The sequence below is a fragment of the Megalobrama amblycephala genome, linkage group LG13 (genome assembly GCF_018812025.1).
Source record: "Megalobrama amblycephala isolate DHTTF-2021 linkage group LG13, ASM1881202v1, whole genome shotgun sequence".
Lineage (NCBI taxonomy): Eukaryota > Metazoa > Chordata > Actinopteri > Cypriniformes > Xenocyprididae > Megalobrama > Megalobrama amblycephala.
This window is the reverse complement of record NC_063056.1, coordinates 32,109,042-32,124,776: the sequence shown is the minus strand read 5'-3', so window position 1 is coordinate 32,124,776 and position 15,735 is coordinate 32,109,042. Positions and strand designations below refer to the sequence as shown.

The 15,735-nt window shown below is 38.9% G+C and overlaps 2 protein-coding genes across 11 annotated transcripts in view; one reads left to right on the top strand and one right to left on the bottom strand.

Moving 5' to 3' along the window:
• Positions 1 to 8,111, top strand: part of si:dkey-122a22.2 — a 30,530-nt gene extending 22,419 nt beyond the window's left edge. Inside the window, exons 9-11 of the mRNA XM_048211542.1 lie at positions 4,232 to 4,314; positions 7,221 to 7,317; positions 7,425 to 8,111. Of these exons, the coding sequence (XP_048067499.1) occupies positions 4,232 to 4,314; positions 7,221 to 7,317; positions 7,425 to 7,592 (348 nt within the window). The 3' untranslated portion in view covers positions 7,593 to 8,111. The remainder of the gene's footprint in view (positions 1 to 4,231; positions 4,315 to 7,220; positions 7,318 to 7,424) is intronic.
• Positions 8,112 to 8,142: 31 nt separating this feature from the next.
• Positions 8,143 to 15,735, bottom strand: part of zfpm2a (zinc finger protein, FOG family member 2a) — a 256,881-nt gene continuing 249,288 nt past the window's right edge. For all 10 annotated transcript variants that reach the window (XM_048211536.1, XM_048211537.1, XM_048211533.1 and 7 more), the window contains 3 exons: positions 13,147 to 13,353; positions 12,032 to 12,253; positions 8,143 to 11,602 (listed from right to left, as the gene is read on the bottom strand). In XM_048211536.1, the coding sequence (XP_048067493.1) occupies positions 9,129 to 11,602; positions 12,032 to 12,253; positions 13,147 to 13,353 (2,903 nt within the window). In that variant the 3' untranslated portion in view covers positions 8,143 to 9,128. The remainder of the gene's footprint in view (positions 11,603 to 12,031; positions 12,254 to 13,146; positions 13,354 to 15,735) is intronic.

Genomic DNA, 15,735 nt, shown 5'->3' with positions numbered 1-15,735 from the left:
AGGTCCATGGGCTGGCATTATGCAAATATTGGGGTCATACATATTAATGATCCCGACTGTTACGTAACAGTCGGTGTTATGTTGAGATTCACCTGTTCTTCGGAGGTCTTTTAAACAAATCAAATTTACATAAGAAGGAGGAAACAATGGAGTTTGAGACTCACTGTATGTCATTTCCATGTACTGAACTCTTGTTATTCAACTATGCCAAGGTAAATTAAATTTTCAATTCTATGGCACCTTTAAAGGCACAACATATAATTTTTCACCACTAGAGGTCTCCTATTCAAAACAAAGGCGTAGCTTGATGATGCTGAGATTGAGCGCGGAATCATGGGAGATGTCGTCTTCACCTCACAACCGATAGAAAAGAATCCGATGGGACTCGGATTGAGCGATTGCTAATGAGAGACGAAGGCAACACACGTCTTGCGAGCAGCGGAACTTTTATTATGCCACAGCCGCTTCTTCCGGTCAAACGTATGTGGGGTAACACAGCGCTGTTTATCATATTAGATACATTTGAGTGTGTTGCAAATGATGTAATAACGTTACTCTGTGCGTTCGCTCAGTGGCTGCTATAAGACACTAGTTGCACACTGCAGTAAGATAGATCGATATTAGAATATTATAATCAAGAAAACGAGATTCAAACAAGAAGACTAAACGTGTTGAGCTATATAACATGATTAGTTTTCTGTCTATAAATGTATCCAGTCAGTTGCTCACGTGTCTAATAAAACATATAATACAAAGTGTCTTTGATGTTTCCATGGTTTCTACAAAATAAAACTGAGGGTCATTTTAGGCGACGCACGGACACTGTGTCCTGGTTAAAATTGCTTTTTTCTCTGGATTTAAACATTCTTGGAAACATTTGGTATAATGTAAGTACACAAGTCAGCAAAATATATAACATTGCTCTAGTGGGTTTTGGATATTTTAATCCAAAAATTTTACATATTGTGCCTTTTTAAAAAGAAATAAATGCATATTAGCTGTCAAAAGATTAAGAATTTATTGATTGACTTCATTATATTCATAGAAGTTCTGAAATAACTACTTTTGGTTTTACTTTGTAAAACTATAAAAATAAATTACAGGTTAAAAAAATACATATTAGCTGTGAAATGATTAAATAATTAAATGGTTGTGATTAATTTAATGATTTCTTTTGTATTTAAGGCTGACGGCAGTGTTCAGGATACCTGTTTGAAAACACTGAAGTACAAATTTCATCTTTGACACGTTATTGAATTCAATTACTTTTTAAACAATGCAAGTTCTCACACTTTCAGACACGTGTGTGTATATATAAAGATTTCTGATAATTACATGCCACCATCCAAAAAAAACATACTATTGTTTATTTATTTGGGATTTCAACTAACTTGAATGGGCAGTTGATTCTTACTGATGGTGCTGTGAGACAAAAACAAAAAAAACAAAAAAAGGTTGGGAAACACCGTTATTACAAAATGGCCACTTGGTGGCGCTGTTGTGTAAATTACAGTTGCGTCTATGTGCTAGTTGACATGCAGTGCAGGATTTCTGGAGAACAAGAGAAACAGTTTAATGATCAGTTGTCTAAGATGAACAACTTTCCCGGACTGTGTGAATGTGAGAGGCTGCAGACAGAGACTGACGCGGATCCTTTTTGAAACGCCTTCAGACAGGGTTTCTCAGGTCACGATGCAAAACAGCCGCGTGCAGTCAAGGTACGAGGCCGCTTTCTTCGCTCCAGTTCCACCCAATTTCATGCACGTTAACATGCGGCCACGAATATGCAAAACGTTTATTAGAATTTTGAATGGCCCCTCTTCCCCTCAAAAAGCTACAGATTCCCATTTACGACATGAATCGAAGGTTGACCTGAGGAACGGAGGAGGTGATTTAGAGGAATGTTTTGCCTTTATAAGGAGGTTGAAATAATTAATGCACAACAGGATGGGTGGTGATGACTAGGTGCATTTTTTTTCCCTTTACTTCATACATGCCCATCCTTCCTCTCTATCTGCATAAAAACAGACACAGTGTTTTTAAGACCTCTGTCTCATTTGTCCTGGAAAGATTAGAAGCATAAAACGAAAGCAATATGTTTCTTTGTAATGGTAGATTTCAACGAAACAAAACAAAATAAACGAGCTTTAAATATCTGAGTGTTTGCTAGAGACAAAAACAACTTTGCTCGTGTTGTTGGCATAATGCAGAAGGCTGGTTGAAGCACAATGTGTCCACAGCACATTTTTTACCTTAAAGTTATAGTATGAATGTATAAATCATCTGGTCAGATGTATGTTCAAGGGACAGTTCACCCTAAAAATGAAAATTCTGTCATCATTTATTCACCCTCAAGTTGTTCCAAAACTATGAATTTTTTTTTCTTCTGCTGAACACAAAAGAAGATATTTTGAAAAATATGGGTAACCAAACAGTTTATAGACCACATTGACTTCCATAGTATGGAGAAAGAAAAAAAAAAATACTATGGAAGTCATTGGGGTCCATTAACTGTTTGGTTACCCATATTCTTCAAAATATCTTCTTTTGTGTTCAGCAGATGAAGGAAATTCATACAGGTTTGGAACAACTTGAGGGTGAATAAATGATGACAGATTTTTTTAATTTTTGGCTGAACTATCCCTTTAATTATGTGGTGTGCTGCATTTGCCAACTTCAGATACGTCAACAGCTGCTGTCTTGGAGACCTGTTTGCATGGAAGTCAGTGGAGAAGTTGCCTCAGTCCGCTGAATAAAGTGCTTTTGTGTGGTAAAAGTTCATGACATATTAAATTGAATGCACATTTGCCATGACAGCATGTTTTTGAAACAAACAAGTTGTACAAAATAAATGTTTTATACGAGAGGTCACTTGAATGTGAGTTAGGATTTATTTTACAGCACAACCAACTAATTTCTATATTAGTTTCCGCCAATATATGTTGTAAATTTGAAAGCATTCGATCTCTGTGATTGAATTCCTAAATAATCAGACGTCACTGTAATTATTTAATATCTTACTTTAATACGTTCAGTTAATGGTTTGTATTCATTAAAAGAAATGAATATACGCATGATTCCAGACATGGAATATCTCTTATGCTCACAAACAGTAATATTGTGAAACAAATATATATCTCAAATTGTCTTCTATGTTGTAATAAATTCTTAAATGTAATTTATTCTTGTGATGTCATATTAGAATGATTTCTGAAGGATCATGTGACACTGAAGACTGGAGTAATGATGCTGAAAATTCAACTATGCTGATTTGCTGCTCAAGAAACATTTTTTATTAATCAGTTGTTACATTTTTTTTTCATGATTTTTTGATAAATTGAATGTTTAAAAGAACAGCATTTATTTAAAATAGAAATATTTCGCAAGAAGATTAGTGTCTTTACTGATACTGATCAATTTAAAGTGTCCTTGCTGGATACAATTTAGAATTTTCTCTCAAACTTCTCTTTTACTATATCAACTTAAATGATGCTACAGTGTGGGATACATTTTTAAAATACAAATATTCTGTCTCCTAACTAATACAACTGCATGCATAATAATTATAAAAATCACACCGTGCAGTATGACGTCACACCGCAGCTCATGTCAACTTCAGGTCTATGTGTTTCCGACTAGTTACCAAGTATCAAGCCTTGCTGTTGCCCATAGTGACTCCTCAACGGATGCGACAACTACAAATCACATTATTTTAGAAATAAAGTAAAAGGTGTTGTCGATGCTTACACTGTATTCACACATAAGACTTCTTTACACAAGAACACACAATCAAATAGCAATTAGTGGTTACATGGTGCTTTCATGTTTAACATCGAGGGATTGTGGCCCTTGAAATGCTCGTCGACATTTAATTTGACTGCTCTGTCTCTCAGTATGGAGGATTGTTCTTCATGATTGGGTCTGCTCCCCTCTTGCTATTGACTCAAGTGGTGACTTGACGCTTTCAAGTGCGTCTGTCCGAGGTCACCAAGAGAGTTTTACATCTGCACGCCTATTATAATGACCAAAGAGTAACAATGAAATATTTGAACATCTTGAACCATCTTGAACACTGTCCTGGCATAATATATGTCTATGTAAATGGATTTGTTTCAGATATTAAATGAGATTTGAATGTTTATTTTGGTTGACTTGTGTGTTTTGCATAGAGAATAGGTTATAAAAATTAATGATTGTTGTGATTTTTTTTCTTTTCTTTTTCTCCTGTCAGAAATATCTCCTGTGTAACCCTGCTCACCAGAGCGCTGCAGTAGATGAACATTTCTTTCTCAACGAGAGTGCATCTCAAGTCAGGCAAGACTTTAAAGGGGACCTATTATGACTCTTTTTACAAGATGTAATATGTCTTAGGTGTCTCTAGAATGTGTCTGCAACCCCACAATAATACCCCACATATCATTTATTTAGCATGCAAAAATGCCCCTTTTTGGGTGGAAGAAAAAACACGCTGTTCTTGTGTGTATCTTTAAATGCAAATGAGCTGCTGCTTCCCGCCCCCCTTTCCAGAAGTGGGTGGAGCCTTTACAGCTTGTGCCTCAGATACTCCGCCAACAACAAAGCAACATGTAGCCTTTTCCACAGAACACGATTTTTGCATTACATTAGAAAACTAGATAAAAAAGTTTGTCGAGACAAACTTTAAGTTGGCTTGAAAAAGCCGGTCCAGAAAGTTTGAAGCAGTTTTAAAATTTTTCAGTTTGAAAGTTTCAGTTTTAGTTTAGTAATTTTGATAGAGTACTAGGGTGCTCTGTGTGGTTGCTAAGGTTTTGCTATGCGGTTGCTAGGGTACTCTGAGTGGTTCCTAAGATGTTGCTATGTGGTTGCTAGGGTACTCGGGGTGGTTGCTAGGGTGTTGCTATGCGGTTGCTAGGGTACTCGGGATGGTTGCTAAGGTATTCTGGGTGGTTGCTAGGGTGTTGCTACACGATTGCTAGGGTGTTGCTATGCGGTTCCTAAGGTACTCGGGGTGGTCGCTAGGGTGTTGCTATGCGGTTGCTAAGGTACTGGGGTGGTCGCTAGGGTGTTGCTATGCGATTGCTAAGGTACTCAGGGTGGTCGCTATGGTGTTGCTATGTGGTTGCTAGGGTACTCCGGGGGGGATCGCTATGGTGTTGCTATGCGGTTGCTAGGGTACTCGGGGTGGTTGCTAAGATGTTGCTATGTGGTTGCTAGGGTCCTCGGGTGGTTGATAGGGTGTTGCTAGATTTAGTTTGATTTAGTTTGATGGATGGATGGATAGATAGATAGATGAGTTTATGAGTTTGAATGAGTTTCAATGGATTAGAAATAGTACATAGAATGGCACTTGAGTCTAATTGAGTTTTTGAGTCTAATGGGCTTCCGTAGTTTAAATTTGAATATTGACAGTTCATTTGAACATTCCGTCAATGAAAGTCAATGGGATTTTTCCGAGCTTTAACAGTCTTTTTTAGGAAAACCGTAAGTTTGATTGCTAAGGTACTCAGGGTGGTCGCTATGGTGTTGCTATGTGGTTGCTAGGGTACTCGGGGTGGTTGCTAAAATGTTGCTGTGTGGTTGCTAGGGTCCTCGGGTGGTTGATAGGGTGTTGCTAGATTTAGTTTGATTTAGTTTGATGGATGGATGGATAGATAGATAGATGAGTTTATGAGTTTGAATGAGTTTCAATGGATTAGAAATAGTAAATAGAATGGCACTTGAGTCTAATTGAGTTTTTGAGTCTAATGGGCTTCCGTAGTTTAAATTTGAATATTGACAGTTCATTTGAACATTCCGTCAATGAAAGTCAATGGGATTTTTCCGAGCTTTAACAGTCTTTTTTAGGAAAACCGTAAGTCCGATCAGTTAGAAAAGACATAGCACACTAAGTCAGAACAGTCTGAAGATCTGACCCGAGTTTGGAGTATGTAGAGTTAAAGCTCTAGGAGGAGTTAGAGTTGGAAATTTTAGTCTCAGAAGAAAATAGCATAACACTTTTTCAAGCCAACTTAATAATGGAAAAGCAGCACAATGGAAACACGCTAGATGGACCTTAGACAGTCTTTCCGTCTAAATTGTGGGCAGTGCAAAACGTAAGGTGTCGAGACACCATTTTAAAAAGTTACATTTCTTTTAACTTGAGCGCTGCGTTTATAGAGCACCATTTCCTGCGTGAGACGCTGTAAAAGATGTGAAACACAAGCACAACGGTCAAACATGTCCATCTAGCGCGTTTACATAGAAAAGCAATGGAAAAGTTGCGGAGTGGCATGGAAAAACACGTTCTGTCCGTTAATACAGCCAAAAGCAGAACATTTAGATAAATTGTTGAATCGAGAAATGATTCTGGATCGATTCTGAGATTTTCAGAATCCATCGTGATTCTTTCTCGAATCGATTCTGAGCTTAGTTTTTAACAGCAGATGGCATCGCGTGCTTTAGAAAGAGCCGTACTCTGCTCTATTCCAATTCCTTACTCGCACCACTTGAACATTCTATAAAATAATCATTCATAAAGTTCGAAAAGATTGAAGCGAATTACAGTAGGCTGTTTACATTAATCTTGCATCATAAAAGCATTCTGAGGTGCAAGTACATTCTCAGACTCAGCCGAACGCACAAGCACTCTTCTTCATGAGTGTTTGAGTGTGTGGTTAAAAATTAGCCTAGAGCGCCATCTGTTGTTAAAAACTAAGCTCAGAAGCGATTTAAGAGAGAATCGTGATGTATTCAGAAAATCTCAGTATCGATTTATTCTCCCAGCCCTACTGTTTGAGTTATGGGGAATATAAAACAAAGTGTGGTGGATTTTTTACCATTATAGGGTGGTTGTGTACACACATTTCTGACACATTTGTGTTCAAACACCATGTAAAAGTGAATTGTGCATAATAGCAATGTTCAATATATTATTATTATTATTATTGTTAATAAATTATGCAAACCTGATTTTTAAATAATTTTTAGTTTTTTAAATCAGTAATAAATGAATATTATTGGACTGCAACAATGTATTATTGCTGCTGTCTAATAATATTCGTTTATCATCATTCATTGTTCATTATGAATTATTAACAAGACCAATAATAAATTCATAATGTAACAATAACTTAAGTAAATGTAGACATACAGTATAGGTATAATATAGGAAAAAAAACAACAACATCATCTTAATAGTTTCTAGTCTGAAGTGTGCAGTGGCATAATTTGTAGGCATCATTTGAATGTCCTTGACTTTTTAGGGAGATCTCCAGATATAAGCCTCTCTCTAGCAAGACATCTGTGCATGTGATCACTGGGGAATCGTTTGATGATCAGCTTCCTTCAGATCTCAACCAAGTGAGTGTCAGTCCCACTTTCTACCTTCACTTCTGAACTTTAGCTAGTTTTAATCAGAGGCAAATCCTTTGCTGAACGTCTCATTAACTGTCATCTCTCCACGTCAGGTGGTTGCTGAACTTCAGAGCAAGTTTTTGGAGCGTTCTTATCCCAGTGCCAATCACATTCAAATTCGTGGGGCGGATCGTCACATGATCTACAAAAATCCATCCTCGGTTATCAAATATTTGCATAAGCTTGTGTCACAAAGACAGTCCAACCAACAGAGGCAGTGAGATGCTACAGAAAATGCAGCTTCTCTAATAACAACAGTTCAATAACAGTTACATCGCTGCAGCTGTCACGTACTCTCTTCTATGATGCAAGAGGCCAAAAAACAGGATCATATTTCTGCTTACAAAGGAAAAAGAAATCTGTGTTTGTTTGCTGAGGGACTGTACATTTGGGGTTTTTTTAACTGCTGAAGACAAACTGCCTCTGTACTTTTTTTTTTTTTTTTTTTTTGTCAAAATGCCTTTTTATTATGAATGCAGTTGAATTAAAGTTGAGTTGAATTTAATATCTGTCAACAATATGTCTGTCATATTTCACTTTAAAAACCTAAGGACTATTTTTAGCAACAATTTTTTTTTTTTTTTTACATGTATTTATAAAATATTCTTCCCCCGATTCTCAATACCATAGTATGTTGATTTATTAGAGACTCACCATGGTGAATGACAAATCCCCCCCTTTTTATGAGGTTTCTGTTAGACATCCTGAAAGAAGACAATAAAATGGTCTGTTTATCCTGAGGATTGAAGTTTAATTGACACCACATCAAAATAAAAATTTCCAACAGATCTGGAATTTTATTCCATCCATATACATGCATAGCAACAACATTTTTAAGAAATAATTTTCTTACATAAGGACATTGGAATGATCATTTTTACAGTATTCCCTTGTCTCGTCCCACCCATCAATAATCACCATCGATAAACCTGCTTTTTGTACAATTTCATTTTTTTTTTTTCCAGGAGTAAGAAATAGCTGCTTTTCTCCCTTTATAATACTGCTTTCCGTAATGTTCCCGTCCTCCTTTTTTCTTGTTTTTATTTTTTACAAAGTATTGCGCTGAGAGCAAATTTTTAAAAAGGGAGAACAAGGTGTATCAGCAAACAGAAATACAAGTACTATACAAGAATGCTGCCATCCTCATTTAAACATCCACTTCTGAGTCGAAGAAAAAGACAGACAAACAGCAACATGTATATGCAAAGCCATGTGTATAGTATATGCCAAAACATGAGCTGCAGCGTTTTGCCTGGTTATCCCTCCAAACAGTTTTAAGGCTGAAGTCAAGAGAATCAAACTGCAAGTGACATTTTGACATATACAAAAAACTGTACCAGCAAATAAGAATACACAAGTTGCTCCAGTAGCTATTGTTGGGTCTAAAACGCATTTCAGTTTTGTATCCTGTGCCTATTGTCTCCTTGAACCTAACATACATTGTAAACAATATGTCTGCTACACAAGAATGACTATACATTAACATTACAAACAACTCTGATATAAACTTTCTTTGAATTTAAATTAAGAGCACTACTCCTATTAATACTGATTGTAAAATAAATAAAATGTGAAAGTGGCACCAATATTACACTTGGATTTTTTTTTTCATCATTTTGCATTAAGTCTTCAAATAACGAAAAAAGAAGCTTCTCTTGATTGTCCACAAGCAGTATATAAAACTGCATGATGCACTAATTCAGACACGACCGTGTACCCAAAATAAGAGGGGAGAACAAGGGAAGAAGAGCATGATTTCATTTCACATGCTCAGCGGCATGTGACGAGCAGTAAAACTTCTTGTGAGTGATAAAGTTTGACAAGTTATTGAACTGGATGTCACAGAGGCGGCAGTACTTCCCACTGCCTGCTGGCGGCGCTGACCCATTTATGCCTTTTCCGGCAGGTGCCGATTCCTCCATGGGTGATTTAGAAGTGGGTGATACATTCTCGTTTGGGTCAGGAGGGTTCTCGGCTCCCCACGTGGGAGATGTTTGTTCCTCTGGTGTTGAGGCGTTGTGAGGCTGATTCTCTTGCTGCGGAGTTGCTGGTGTCTGGCGATCCTCTTTATGACCACCGTTGACAATCACCATGCCCCTGTTTTTGGGCAGCAGGGGCAGCGGCTCCTTGCTCGGATGGGGACAACCATTGGCCGCAGGTGGTTCTGTGCCCGTCTCTCCCGTGCCATTGCCGTTTTGCTCCTGTTCGGCTGCCTCGCCCTGCATCGCGAGACTCCCTGCCATGTAGTCGCCGCTCTTTATCCCGAAATATGGCGATATTTGCTCTGTACCTTTCACCTTCTTTATTGCTCCAGGATAGAGACAGTGAGGCAAAAACATGTTCTTGTTCTCATCTTTCGTGGTCATGAGCTGTGCATCACTGAAAGCTTTCAGATCCGGTGCCGACCCGAGGTGTGGTGGGAATATACCGCCGTTTTGCACCATCAACTTGTTACCACCATTTTTCTCGCATTTCACAGAACTCTTGTCATATATGTCATCCGAATTATTGCCTTCGCTCTTAATGCCCTGGAACATCGGCTGCTCCAGATTGCAGATCTCACCATGCTGAGCAGCTGTGACAGGACAAAAGTTCTGTTTATGTGCTAGGTAATTCTCCACTTTGTTAAAACTTATCTTGCAGACGGTACATTCGTGATAGTCCAGAAGTCTTTTAGGGGAGTTGCTCGACTTGTCAGGAAGAGGTGAGCACTTTTTGCTGAGATCTATCGGAGCATCTAGTTCCTGTGGGTCTGCAATAGTGTTACCTTTGGGGGCAAGGATGGGCTTGGAGACAGTAAGAGAAGCATCTAAGTGTTTCGGGACAAGGCCTGGAAAAATGTCACACCTTGGATGGAAGCGGTCGGCTAGACTTTCAACTGTCTCCTGGGATGTACAGGGATTTCCAAGAGTAGGCAAACCCAAGAATCCCGGCTGTGGCCCCATGGGCTGCCGTTGCTCTTGGTCAGGTAGACACATCTCATACATCTTCCTCCGCTTGCGCGTTCTCATGGTCCGCTGCATGGCAGGCACCTTCGCAGACATGCGTTTCATGGGTGGGTCGTGGCGAGTGGCGCAATAGTACTGCTTGTGAACCATGTACGTTTCATGCCGGCTGAAGGTGATGTTGCATGCTTCACAGGTAGTCTTGTTTGGGTCGTTGTCACTTTCCACCAAAGATGTGCTGGGACTCTTCACCTCAGGCTGTTTTCCACCAAGCCTTTCCTCAACTCCTGTTGGTGTAGTAACCTTCTTTACTTGCCCAGTGAGGTCTTTTTCAGGCACTTTCCCACTAGCATTCATAATATCCAAAACAGATGAATTCAAGCAAGCTGTTGTCACGAGATGACTGTCGGTCTCTGATGGAAGGCATCCGGGGAGCATACCGACTGAAGTGTGGCCGCTGTTTGGACTTATGGCATCGGAAACCTTGTCCGGAACACTAGAGAAATCTGGGGACTTTGCCATATGCTGCCAGCGACTGTTGCAGTAGTGCTTCTTATGAACTAAGTAGTTATCTAGATTATTGAAGGTGATGTTGCATTCAAAGCAAGTCGCTCCTTTGGGCATTAGAGGACTGTAGATGACAGGAGGGTAGCTGTTCCCTCCATGGCGTAGCCTGCGATGCACAAGCTCTGACATTTTTGCTAGAATCTCAGATGCTTGTGGTACCACAGAAATGTCCTGGGAGAATGCAAACTGTGACAAAAATGGACCCATGGGGAAGGTTGGGCCCATGTTATGCTGGACAGGAGAGGAGGCTAGTCGTGGACTGGAAGGTTCCGACTTGATTCTGGTGTAAGAAAAACTAGCCTTGCTGCCTGGGTGACTTTCCCCCTTCTGCAGTCCGAGGGTAGGTTTTTTCTCAGGTCTTTCAAGTTCTCCATCAGGACTGTTGGCCTTGTTGGGTGTGCTTTTGGGACTTTGCATGACTACATCCTTCCTGCCTGACACTTCTGCTCGTGCCACCTGCAGACTTTCCTCTCCTCCTCTTGGGGAGTTTTCGCTGTCGCTCTCTCTGTGAATCTTCCCAGAGTGTCCATGTAAGTCTTGATGCTGCAGGAGTTCCCTATGGTTCTGGAAGCTGATGTGGCAGTGATGGCATCTGAAGGCTGCCTGTGACAGGTGTGAAAGGATGTGGTGCTGGAATGTAAGGAGTGAATCTGCTGTGAAGTTGCAGATTGTGCATTTCAAGCTGGTGCCAGGGGGAAGAGACTCCTCCATTTTGACACCTATGAAAAAGAAAAAAGAGAAAGAAGGTTTTTTTTTTTTTTTTGTCAGTCTAGCATTTCTACAAATTTTACATTGTGTCTGCTGTAGATCTGTTTGTGTCTATTTCTATTACATGTTGTGAAACAAATATTATAATATTAATATAATGTAACATAATATAATATAATGTTATTTATATAACTAATCATCATCCTCAATGTTCAGGTTGGCTGGGTTCTGCTGCTTTGCTTTTGTTTGTGACTGCTAAATGTGTACAAAATGGTAATGGGTGATAAGTGAGTGAGCTAAATGAACAATTAAACAGTTACTTATTTCGATCAAATGCTTAATGTACAATGATTGTGAGAAATAACCTTTTTTTTTTAACTGTCAAAATTGTAACTGTAATTTTGTACTGTAATTTTGGTAACATCATACTCTATACTCACTATGTGAGCTCAAGTGCATCTCCAGAGCACGAGGGTTGCTGAAGCTCTTGTTGCATTGTGGGAAAGGGCAGATACTGGGAGTTTGGTGGGAATTGGCATCAGTCTCTTCGGGGACATTATCGGGTTCCCTCTGCCGCCCGCTGCAGTAATACATCAGGTGGGCCTGAAGGTTCCTCTCACTCCTGTACCATATCCCACATGCTTTACAGGGGAAGATGTCCTCTGAAACACAGAGACAAGCATGTGAAGGCAAAACTACAATCAGTGCTTCAACAGTTTTGCTGAACTGAACTCTAATGTCATTTTATAAGCAGTTGCTAATAGCCAATCATTTTTATGAATGAAATTCTCATTATTTGGGTATGGAATTGCATTTCATTTTTTTTCATCTTCAGAAGTGGAACTGAAATGGCTAAGATGAATTGTACAATTCCTTAATCTCATCCCTATAGGGGATATATCAGAAGGGACATTAGGAGTGTTTGGGACGGCTGTATGTCAGTTCAATGGAAGAAGATGGAGAAGTTACTCAAATACACTAATAAAATGGTTTTAAATAACAATTCTACTGTGATGTTGCATGGCAACAGAGATGATTCCAGTAGGCTTGTGCCCTTTCCTCAAGGGCAAATGAAAACACTGCACCATCTGCTAGCAGCATCCTCTGTGTCAAGCTGAACTCTAGACCTCCCTGATAAAGTCAACAAACAAAGTATTTGCAAATGGCTTGAATTTTGCAATTACAAGGTTGGTCAGAGTCCAGACATGTTTACTGTACCCCTAAACTGAAGGGCAGAACATCATGTTCTTTCAGTAGAAGTTAATCTGTGAATAACTACCGCATACTCTGTTTTCAGTGTAGTACGTGCATGTGGAACACGTTCTGAACTGGCTCAAATGATTGGTTGGAGTGCTTAATGGTGCAGCCGCAGGAACAGGTGAAACCCCATATGCAGCAATATTGGGGCCAAGTTTTACGGCAAGACCAAACTGTTACAGCTTTATTGTACAGGTATGCTGACAGTTACTAGTCTTGATTTGCTGCATACATGTTTATGATGCCTGTGGACAGTTACTGAGTTTGTGTGTAAACAGAAAGTGCTAACTATACTTACTGTTGACTATAGCTGTAGGTAATATGGAGGCCATGGCAGCTTGCTGGGGCAGGAGCTGGATGGTGTCCAGGAGGCGTGCTGGGTACATGCCCTCACTGAGAGACATGTGATTGACCGCCTGCAATCGAGAGTCAAAGTCCACTGCGAATGCCACCAGCTCTTCGCCTTCCATCATGTTCTTGGTTGTGGTGCACCACAACTGACCACCTGTGTGACAGAGAATAAACGACACATCATTACTGCTGCATTTAGCCACTTCAGTGTGAAATGTATGCAAATGATTGGGTTTAAAAAACACTACTTTGCAATTTGGGTGGTGATTTTAGTTTTAAATAACCATGTTGCTTTAAAGAGATGGTAACTCTTTAAGGTCTACTGCACATCTAACATTTGGAGTTCAGATCAAACATTCTGCTTGAAGAGGAGCATTTTGAATATACTCAGAAAAGACAGGAAAAGAAAAGGTGGGAGGGATAGATGGGAAGTCTGCGGAAGGGTTTAAGCTAAGATAGCATTTATCTTGTACATGGAAGGATTTCAGCCACACTTCATTTACCATTCAAGAGATTAAAGTTTTAAATATGACTATTTACAAAAAATCTGGCTTCCGAGATAACAACAAACTATGATACGCAGATGCTAAATGGCAGAATTAGGACATTGTTTCAGTAGGGAAGCTGGACAATTAATTAAAGCTCTCTGTTAGCTCTCAGAGATGCTCAAACACACCGGCTGACAGAGCTTCAGAGGGGAAGATGAGCTGTGCTTTCAGACCAGCTGTTGGGAGGGAAGGTAATGAGAGACAAACAGCAAGGGAATGTAATTCCTGAATTTAGGAAACTGCACAAAAGGCAAACATTAACATTGACCCACTAACTACTTTGCTGGTCAACTAGCTGACTTATAAAAACAAGTAGTCATGCAAAAGCTAATCAGCAGCATCATTACAAGTAACTTGAGTTACGTAATAAGATTACTTTTTCAAGTAACTAGTAAAGTAATACATAACTTTTAAATTTACAACAAAATATCTTTATTAAGCAATATCTTTGTAGCTGACCTTCGATGATCCAATTCAAACATACACATACGCAAAAATGACTTCAGATAAACATCACATTTATTTTATTATTTTAATGTTTTTTTTTTTTTAAATAAAAAATATTGCTTAAGTAAGAGTGTTGAACTTTCTCCTGCATCCTATTCTTCTGTAATCCAGAATGGCAGCACAGCTGAAAGTTTTTTTTTTTTAGCTGCGCCCTCTACTGTACAGGCATGAATTTGCATTTGCTTTAGCCTGAGGCTTATTCATTTCACTTTTGGTGTGAAAGAGCCTTACATTTGCCAAAAATATAACTTTTTTGTTATTAAAAACAACAAGCAAGCACGGGCCAGGTGAGAAAAAGTAAAGCAAAAGTAACGTAACATTACCTTCCATAAAAAATAACTAAGTAACGCAAGGGAGTAACGAAATATTGTAATGCATTACTTTTAAAAGTAACTTTCCCCAACATTGCTAATCAGTACAAATTTTCATAAGTTGGAATCTTAGGTCAGACTGTTGAGAGTCAAACCATTGAATAATCACTGTAATTTTCTGTTTTTCAGGGGTGCTCAAAAATGAAAGATCTCACAATCAGATCAGATATATAAAAAGAAATAAAGTTAGCGAATAAAACAGCTTTCTAATACAGGCACTGACTGCGAAAGCTTCAGTGTGTTAAAAAAAATGCGCGACTGCTGCCAGAAAGAGCAGCTTATCAATGTGTGAATCTACAGCGGGGAGACACACTCTTCAGACGGGTCCTCTTCATCAGCGGGATCCTGTCACACACCACACACTGCCTGGAGAGGCTCTCTCGTTCCTTATCTCCTAATTAAAATAACAAAAACTGCCGTCGCCATCAGCGCAGATCAAAACTGTCACCTGCAACAGCAGGAGGGCGCAGGTCACCTCTGCCTCCTCAATACTGCTGGAAGTTGCATGAAGAACTCATTACTTACACTAGAAAAGAAGCCAGAATGGGATGTATGTAGGGTGCCACAACCGCTGCGGCATTGTGGGATGGCCAGTGAGTTGTGGTGTTTTCTCATCTCAAAGCGAATCACTGACAAACTTTGGCTGCCCAGAAATAAGGTGTAATATGAATCAGAAAGATAGTGTTGCAGTCATTCTCTGATGCAGATGTTTTTGAGGCTGCAAAATTATGGTCTACCGAAGTGGTTTTCAGCTGGTTTTGCTTCAGGTCCTAGATTCTACATTGGATATCAAGTAGCAGTCCAACACAGTACCAAAAACCGCATCATAAAAGTCTTATTTTAGTATTACTTATACAAAATTATAGTATTTATCAATATTTTGAATGAGCTTTTATTTTTTATATATTTAGTTTAAGTAATTTTAAGTTTAAGATTTTTTAGTTTAAGTAATAGTTTTAGTAAATCAGTCATTTTTATCTTTTTTATTAAGCTTTAATTTATTTTTTATTAAATTTTTTGCTTTTGTAATTTTAGTACTTGAACTAAAACCTATTTTATTTCAGTTAGTTGTCAAGGCAGTTTTTTTTTTTAAATAAAAAAATTTAATCT